At 42.1% G+C, this 9,796-nt stretch overlaps 1 protein-coding gene across 1 annotated transcript; it reads left to right on the top strand.

Annotated features, from left to right (window-relative positions):
- Nucleotides 1-6,666: 6,666 nt before the first annotated feature.
- On the top strand, nucleotides 6,667-9,289 carry ANKRD63 (ankyrin repeat domain 63). Its single transcript, XM_072428873.1, has one exon. It carries the CDS (start codon nucleotides 7,962-7,964, stop codon nucleotides 9,096-9,098), a length of 1,137 nt encoding a protein of 378 aa, XP_072284974.1. The 5' UTR covers nucleotides 6,667-7,961; the 3' UTR covers nucleotides 9,099-9,289.
- The last annotated feature ends 507 nt before the right edge of the window (nucleotides 9,290-9,796 follow it).

The raw sequence follows: 9,796 nt of genomic DNA, 5'->3' as shown, positions 1-9,796 counted from the left end.
ACACAAACTAATAATTGGCGCAGTCCACATATATAGATAATAAGGGTCAATCACTTTACCCCTATCAACTTAATTGGAGTTTCAGATGTTGAAATGTAAGTAATTGTATCTATATTCATTATGATCAATATATATACACTAAAAAAATTTGTAAAGTTATATTTATTGACTGATTCAGCATGCAACCATTCTGTTATATTTATCTAATATATTTCTCTATATACAATGTTACATACAATACAATGTTATATCATTTTCTATAGTCCCTGTATCCAAGTTTCAAAATCCCCTGAAGAAGCCTTATTAAGGTGAAATGAGTCGGGAAAGAAAATTGCATTAATACAATTGTAAGGCTTTGACACTCTGGGACCCTCAACCTGGGTTTCTACATTGATACAAGTTTTATGATGTACTTCTAACAACTGTGCGGAGAAAACAGATGTGTTGATTTTAGCATGTATTGTTATTCAATTTGTTAAAATTAATAATAAAATAATTCATTTTAAACCACTATAGTTAAGTGCCATAAAAATGCCTTCTTTTCTTTTCTTCTCTATTCTATTAGGATCCTTTCTCTATCCTATTCTTTATTTACTAAGAAATTTAGGCTGTTCACTTAAATTAAATTAATAAATCACCCTTCATCATTCCCTTACATTAAATATCTGATTTCTTTCTCAGGGCCTTAAGTAATAGTGCAAAACAATAGAGGTGAAGCTTGTTCGTTATCTGTTATTATAGATGAACTCTGAAACCGAGGGACAGGAAATTGTCAGGACTACTCGTTTTTATGATTGCTGTGCATTAATGCTGCTGCCAGAAAATAAGCATTTTAACAAGGAGACATCAGCAATAACTGCCTTTATCTCTAATTACATATTACTTCTGAACATGCTGATCTTGATGCATTAAAGTAGCTCATAGAATATTGAAATGTTAGTATCACCCTTCTGCTGGGATCAACTCAAACATTATTTCCATGCCCTGATAATGGTTTAGAATATTGCAGTAATGTATAAATAAATACATTTATATATGATGACTCTTTGTTCTGAAAATGGGAAACAAAATAAACATTTAAGACAATTTTAATCACAATCTTTGAAATCCCATTTAGTCTGCATCTGAATTTGTTTACTGAAAAAGCAGAATGACCCCCTAGCAATGTTATGAATAACCATCTGCGGCCCACACATGTAATGTTCGGGTCAGTGGACAATGGCACTGTGACCGATGAATGGAAAAGTTCATTCTGCCTTGTTTTTCCCAGTGCACTCTCTCAGGCCTGGTGCTTAATGTTTAATTTGGGCCAACTTTTTTTCATTCTTGATACAGTATGGAAGGAAAAGCATCTAGGTTGGGTTTTTATTGCTGTCTTTGATCTTCTTGATTTGCTCTCCCTGATTGTCCTGTTGACCATTGTCAAAAAGATATGAGAAATACAAATGTACCAACGAACCTACCGGGACGGGAACCTGTAAAAGTTATAACTGTCCAAACAAGAGTGTTTAGGTGTTACCAATATACTGAGCCAATTGGGGTAACCAATAAACCTAAAGGCATTCCAAGAGTCGGAGAACTTTTCTTTTTTGTCATCCCCTCTCTTGGAGTAGGGCTCAACAATTGTAATAAAATACTGGTGACTTTTTAATGTCATTACATTCAGCAAATATATTGAAACATTATGCTAATACCAAAATGCCTTGTTGGGTTGGTTTAGTCTGGGGCATTAGATTTTTAGATTTAGATTGCTGCCCAAGAAGAGCACAACCCTTTGTTTTGAGATGTGTATGTAGCTTTAATGATGCCCTGGATGGGGTATGCAGGAAGGAAAGGGGTTCTTGGTTAGTTTGACGAAAATGGGCACAGTGGATCTGAAGGGGAATAATCAACCACATAATAATTCGGGAGGAAGAATTAAAGTACGTCAGTGTTAGAAATAGCAGAGATGTCTGTAAGGGAGATATGATGGTCTTAAGCTTTGAACTCTTGGGGATCACAGATTAAATGGAGATCTGCCCTAAATCCACACTTCAAGGCAGGAAAGGAAAAAGTCCAAAATGAAGAAATATTAAGTGCCCAAAGGAAAGAATGTTGTAACAACATGAGATCTTCACAAACTGTTGTGGTCTATGTGATAAAGACTGCTCATTAGCTGTTAAGGAAACAACAATCTTGTTGAAATATCTACTTTCTATAATGAATATAGTACAGTAGGTTAATGATATATGTTTAAATGATCAAGTCCTTTATTCTATTTGATGGCCAGTGTTATCTGGTTACCAATTCAAGATTCAGAGTTTAGATTTTTTAATCAGGTCCTGTGAGAAATCAGGAAATATGATTCACAGGAGCCAGGAATTACTTTGAATATACTTGATGTACACTGTTATAAGCATAGTTCACTTCCTACACAAGCTTTAGCCGTCAATGAAAATGTAAAGTCATTCACACATCCTCTCCTATTGCAAGTCATTAAGGCAGCTTAATTACATCATTGCCACAATATCTTCTAAATGTCATAAAAATATCAAAATGTGTACAATTACCAATTGGCCCCCCATTGACCAACTTCACATTTGACTGTCCAACTATTAGGTATTGTCATTATCAAGTAATGACCCTCTCAAAATATTATAAATACAGTCCAGAATTATTTTGTAAAATACCAGAATGTACCGGGAACATTAGGCTTTACATATATTTGTCATTTCAGTAAAAAAACATCTTGTGCTATAAAACCAGGAAAACTTTTTTTTTTTGATTAAACACAAAGAAGACGAATATATCCCAAGTGGTTTTAGTATAAAGGACATAACCAGCAGCCATTAAAATTACATTTTTTTTTACTAAAAAAAGAAAATATTTTATAATAATGATATTTATATGACCTAGCCAACAAAAAGTCACATACTCATGGGACTGCTTTAAGTTTAGATTACATCTCACATTCACTGTGGTATCATTTTAAAAAACGTGTGCAATATCAGGACCTTTGTTTGTTTATGTCCAGATTTGCTTTAATTTTTCACCAAGATGTTTTGATGATATAATTGGACCACTGTATAAAACCATCTTCTGCACATCCCAGACTCTCAATGGATGTAAAATAGACCTATCAAAATTTTTACTTTACATGAAGTACACAACTCTTATATGTAAAGTAAAAGTTATATTTATAGCGCCATTGATAAGACAGAATGGGAGCACAGACCCTCTTGGAATACCCAGGGATCTGGATTTTTTAGGTTTAGTTCTGTTTATGGTTTGCAGTCTTTTGCCAATCTATGGGTGAAAATGATGTCTCATGCTACCGGAACCATTCTTTCACAATTTCAGCCAGATGAATCATTGCATTGTCATCTTAGAATACACCCGTGACATCAGGGAACAAAAGTTCATTGATGGAGAAACCTAATCATTAGTATACAATGACGAATCTAGATCTGTCAAATGATCCAAAAGGGTGACATTCTTCCACTGATCAGCAATGTAAAAAGCATTCCCCCCACTGCCCGCCATGCTAATATACTGTGCATATATAATAATTATGGGGGTTCTCTGAATACTTGAAAGTTATTTCAAAGGATCTTCCATGTTAAAAGGTAGAGAAAGGCTTTTCTGTTCTATGGACAGTGGTAATGGTATGTATAGACCCCTAGGAAACCTTCACCCTAAATGACCCAGAGAATCACCCCAATGTGAACCTGCAATTGCATCTAAGTCATAGAGGCATAAGGGAAGGAATTTCTCTTCAATTTCCCTCCTACACCATACTGACAAGCTGATACAGGACTCCTTAACCCTTGCATCATTATCCAAAACAGATTAAGCACTCAATTCTTCATGTTACAACCTTCATTATAATCTCTCTTGCTTGAACTTACCATATATGCATGGTTGCCTTTTTGGCTAAACTACCCTGTCTCAAATAAAGTCATTCATATATTATCATATATAATATTAAGTCGTTATAAGTTATACACTATTACTTGGTAACCTATGTATATATCCTAGAAATCAAGTGAACCCCTTTCTTATCCCATATTCCCCATCCACTCACTTAACACCAATACTCTTATCCAATATACAATTTAATCTTTGCTCATAAAGCCTATAGAAGGGCTTTCACCTCTTACCTTTCATCTACATAACCTTTTATCATATTGGTCATTATTACCATGATCAGGGGTCAGCAACCTTTACTATCAAAAGAGCCATTTTGCCTCCTCTTCCACTAAAGAAAAATAGTCTGGAGCCGCAAAACATAACACAGTTTATAAACTTTTAAAAGTTTTAATATTTTTTTAATTTTACCTGTTACAACAAGTGTGCATGTGTAGGCCTACTTTGAAATAAATTAAACACTGAACTATGCCCCTAGAAGCCTCCAGCTTCTAACGTATCATCCTGTTACAAGCTGGAGGCATCTAACGTAACAGGGTAGATTTTTTTGATGGGCAGAGTTCTTTATGTTCTGACGATGCCTTAGCGATTAAATTTTAAGGGGTGTTAGCCACAGGTGTCCCTCATTTGCAGCTTTAATTTTGTTCACCTGTACCCCCCAATCTTGAGTAATTGGGGTTCAGGTGCTAGAAGCCTCCAGCAATGTGTAACAGGGTAGATTATTTTGAAGGGCAGAGTCCTTTATTTTTTGACGATGCCTTAGCGATTCAATTGTAGGTGGTGTTAGCCATAAGTGTCCCCCACTTGCACCTCTATTTTGGTCACCTGTACCGCCTCCTCCCCGTTCCAGAGAAATTGGGGTTCCGATGCTAGATGCTTCCAGCAATGTGTAACAGGGTAGATTTTTTTTGATAGGCAGAGTTTTTATGAATTTTTAGGAGGTGTTAGCCACAGGTGTCCCGTACTTGCACCTCAAATTTTTTTCACCTGTACCCCCGTTTCCAGATAAATTGGGGTTTAGGTGCTAGAAGCCTCCAACAATGTGTAACAGGGTAGGGGTTTTTTGATGGGTGGAGTTTTTAGGAGGTGTTAGCCACAGGTGTCCCCCACTTGCACCTCTAATTTTGTTCACCTGTACCCCCTTCCTGTTCCAGAGAAATTGGGGTTCAGGTGCCTCCAGCAATGTGTAACAGTAGATTTTTTTGATGGGCAGAGTTCTTTATGTTCTGATGATAGCCTAACAATTAAATTTTAGGGGGTGTTAGTCACAGGTGTCCCCCACTTGCACCTACATTTTTGGTTTTGTACATCTCCCCATTCCAGAGGAATTGGGGTTCAAAGGAGGGGGATGTCATTGTACACACCCATTTGTACACGCCCCGTGGTATATTTATTTCACTGGTAGAATTTTTTCATTGGAACACCGGATAGGGAATCCCCCTCCTCCGCAGTGTCTTGGGAGGAAGGGGATCCCCCATCAGAGATCTCCCCGCGGCAGCCGAAGGGAGCCACAACAAGGAGGCTGAAGAGCCGCCTGCGGCTCCGGAGCCGCAGGTTGCAGACCCCTGACCATGATTATACCCGTGATTGTTGTGAGACACAAGAAAACGATCTTTTGTATATAAGGAGTGCTCTAGCAAAATACTATCTTGTGTTTAATATATTTTTTGCTGAAACTAATATGATTACATCAATTATGTACAATAAATTATTGTAATGTAATATTGTATCTTCTTGTATAGCCCTGGTAACAGTCTCTACTCATACCCTGAGGAAGCCACGTGGCGAAACGCGTCGGGGTAAGCGCCAAACCAACCATTTTTACCATTACCATGGTATAGTCAGGAAATATACCTGTCTAGTCAAGGTGGTCTGAATTTACCCATTTAACCCATGGGTCAAGACCATATATGATTTGTATGTATTTTAAGAACTGCTTCTAATCCCAATCATTTAATACAATTTTTGGCCAACAAACTCCATTTTTTCCTTCTCTATTTTTGTTCATACCCTCTAAGTCAAACCCTATCCATACCTTGATCAGATTGTGCTCTGCGCATCTCTTTCATCCACAGTCATCTACTCTGTCTTTTCTGCTCCTCCTAATGTTCTCATTGTTGCATTTTGACTTTAGTCCTCTCTCCCCATTGGGGGCTCATAATCAGCTCCTGCACCATTCTTCTTGGCTCTTTGACCAGTTTACACTTTTTCTTCCCTATGATCAATTAAACAAGATGAAAAGCCAAATTATTTATCATGTGTGCAGCTACAAGTATTTTTGTATTGAGTATTGAATCAATGAGGAACCAAAAAATAATCAGTTCATTACACCAAGGCCCCCATATCCCTTATAAATCATTGTATACTGGGGGGGGGGGTTAAAATACATACTTGTCTTAGTCACAGCATCTACTCATTGCATCTAGGAGGGTAAAACCATGATCCTTATGGCAGAATCTTGTGATCGAGTTGTGTAGGGTCATGTGAAGTAAAGAGAAGGAAAGACAATAAAAGACATATAGAAGAGGGGAAGAATAGATGAGAGAAGGAAGGAAAGAGAAAGGAGGGGAAGGAAGAGAATGGAAGGGAAGAAAAGATTAGACAATAGAAGACAGAGGGGAATAGAAGGGAGAAGTAAGAGAAGGAAAAGGAAGAGGAAGAGAAGATGAAAGAATAGAAGACATAGAGAAGAGAAGAGGAACAGAAGAGAGAAGGAAGGGAAGAGAAAGAAAGGAAATGGAAATGGGAAGGGAAGGGATGGGAAGGGAAGATGAAGAAAAAAGGAGGAAAAGGGAAGGGAAGACGAGACAATAAAAGACAGAGAGAAGTGGAGAGGAACAGAAGGAGAAGGGAGGGCGGGGAAGGGAAGATTAGGTAAAGGAAGAGAATGGAAGAGAATTAGAAAGGAGGAAAAAATGAGACCATAAAAGACAGAGAGGAACAGGAGAGAGAAGAGAAGAGGAGGAGAATAGATGAGTGAAAGAAGGAAAGAGAAAGGAACGGAGGGGAAGGAAGAGAATGGAAGGGAAGAGAAGATGAGACAATAAAAGACATAGAGAAGAGGAGGGGTACAGATAAGAAAAGGAAGGGAAGGGAAAGAAAGGTAAGGAAATACATGGGAATAGAAGATGATGGAAAAGGAAGAAAAGGGAAGAGATTTGAAAGGGAAAAGAAGATGAGACAATAGATGACAGAGAGGAAAAGAGAAGGGGAGGGAAGATAAGAGAAGATGAGACGATAGAAGACAAGAAGAGGGGAAAGGAACAGATGAGAGAAGGGAAGAAAAGGAAAACAAAGTGAGGGGAAGGGAAGATAAAGGAAAGAGCAAGAGAAGGAAAGATAATTGGAAGGGAAGAGAAGACAGAGAGAAGAGAAGACATAGAAAGGAGGACAGGAAGAGGAGAAGGGGAGATGATGGCAGAGGAGAGAGGAGAATATAAGGAAGAGGAACAAAAGAAAGAAGACACAAAGATGAGATAAGGGGAACAGAAGAGAGAAGGAAGAGAAGATAAGCGAAGATGAGACAATAGAAGACAGAGAGGAACAGGAGAGAGAAGGAAGAGAAGGGAAGGGAAGAGAAGCAGAAGAGAACTGGACGGTCAGAGAAGATGAGACAATAAAAGACATAGAGAAGAGGAGAAGAATAGATGAGAGAAGGAAGGAAAGAGAAAGGAAAGGAGGGGAAGGAAGAGAATGGAAGGGAAGAGAAGATGAGACAATAAAAGACATAGAGGAGACAATAGAGGACAGAGAGAAGAGGAGAGGAACAGAGGAGAGAAGGGAATAAAAGGAAAACAAGGTGAGGAGAAGGGAAGAGAAGACAGAGAAAAGAGAAGACATAGAAAGGAGGAGAGGAAGAGGAGAAGGGGAGATGATGACAGAGGGGAGAGGAGAATATAAGGCATAGAGAAAGAAGAGGAACAAAAGAAAGAAGACATAAAGGGGGAGATGAGGAGAACAGAAGAGAAAAGTAGGGAGAAAGAAGAGATGAAGAGAGAGAAGTAGTGGGTCAGAGATAGAGAAGAAGGAAAAAGTGAAGGAAAAGGAAAGAAGAAATGATGAAAGGAAGGAATGGGGCACCGGGCAGAGATCTATATCGCACTTTCTTCCTGTTGGTCCGGTATTTGTCCCCCGGTTGCTCTGTGTCCCCGCTCCTCCCCGGCAGGCAGCATCACGGCTGTCCGTCACCATGGAGACCGGGGCGTATAAAGCTCGGTGTTCGCACCCCGGGACACAGAGCAGTCGGCAGGATGCTGCGGCCCCGGGATCTCCGGCGTAGCTCGGGCACTCAGACGTTCCTGGAAGCCATGCACGGGGGGAAGGTTCACCTGGCCCGCTTCGTGCTGGACGCCCTGGACCGGAGGATAGTGAACACCCCGGCGGGGGAGCAGGGTCGGCCCCCCCTGATGCACGCCGTTTGTCTGCGGGAGCCCGAGCTCCGGAGCCGCTTCGTCCGCCTGTTGCTGGATAAAGGCGCCGATGTGAACGGTCAGGACGATTCGGGTCGCACAGCGCTCAGCCTGGCCTGTGAGTTGGGACATTTGGACGCCGTTAAGCTGCTGGTCCAGCACAGCGCGGATCCGGAGATCGCAGACCGGGCGGGGAACCGGGCTCTCATGTACGCCGCCTCCTGCGGTCACAGCGCCGAGCTCATCTTCCTGCTCAGATCCTACAAGCGGTTCGGGCTTCGGCTGGACGCCACTAACCGGGCCGGGGTGTCGGCTCTGGATGCAGCTCGGGTGTCTGGGCATTGGGAGTGTGAGAGGGCGCTAAGCGCGCACAGCCCGGAGCCCCGCAGGGGAGGAGAAGCGCTCCGCAGCCCCAAGCCTCGGTCCCGGCAGATGTTAGAGCGCTTCGCCCGCCCCTTCTCACACCGCAGAGAGGAGAACAGCCGGGAAATGATCATCCTCCGCTCCTCCAGCAGCTGCTCCTCCGCTCACCCCGGGTCACAGGACGGCTGGAAACAGCAGGAGGCACTACGAGTCCCAGAGCCGGGCATTCACCGGGCACACAGCTGGGATGGGCCCGTCCGGGGACCCTCACCCACCCCCCAGTGCAGCCGCCTCCTCCGCCGGGTCACTTCACCGGACTTCTGCCAGGGACTGGACAACTTCACCATGAACAGGAGAGACAGCATCTGCAGCCGCAGCCAGCTCATCCTACCCAGCAACAGGCAGGCCCTGGCCCTGTGACCCCATGGGGCGGCATGGGAAAATTGTACCCTACGGGGCAGAATATACTGGGGTGCCCTATGACCCCACAGTGACCACTAATGGGACATTGCACCCCCATTGTGACCCCATGATGACCACTAATGGGACGTTGCAGCTTCGTTGTGACCCCATGATGACCACTAATGGGACGTTGCAGCTTCGTTGTGACCCTTGTGACCCCATGATGACCACTAATGGGACGTTGCAGCTTCGTTGTGACCCCATGATGACCACTAATGGGACGTTGCAGCTTCGTTGTGACCCATATGGTGACCAGTGATGGGACTGCAGCCTCTCTGAACAAATGGTGACTTGTCATGGGAACATGCAATCTTTCTGTGACCCCATAGTGACCAGTGATGGAACATTTAGGCCTCATAGGACTCCGTGATGACCAATGATGGAACTTGATATCTTCCTGTGACCTCATGGTGGCTAGGATGAACTTTTTAGCCTCTCTGTGACTCTATTATGACCAATGATGAAACAAAATTGACCAGTAAGGGAACGTTTTTAGCCTCATGGTGACCTGTGATGGAAACATGTAAGCTTCCCCCAAAGCCACAGAAAGGCTCCTTCATTCCCATGGCTGGTTTATCTAAGTTTTGAGGGCCATTAGAGCTTCCTGCAAATCAGACATTTTTAGGCCAATGATACTCCCAACGTGCAATGGCTCT

Source organism: Pyxicephalus adspersus, chromosome 12 (genome assembly GCF_032062135.1).
Source record: "Pyxicephalus adspersus chromosome 12, UCB_Pads_2.0, whole genome shotgun sequence".
Lineage (NCBI taxonomy): Eukaryota > Metazoa > Chordata > Amphibia > Anura > Pyxicephalidae > Pyxicephalus > Pyxicephalus adspersus.
Note: the sequence above shows the minus strand (reverse complement) of the source record. Positions and strands in the feature narration are given on the sequence as shown.

Excerpts from the sequence above, each read along its gene's own strand:
- ANKRD63 (XM_072428873.1), top strand. The coding sequence starts at position 7,962 with ATGATGAAAGGAAGGAATGGGGCACCGGGCAGAGATCTATATCGCACT.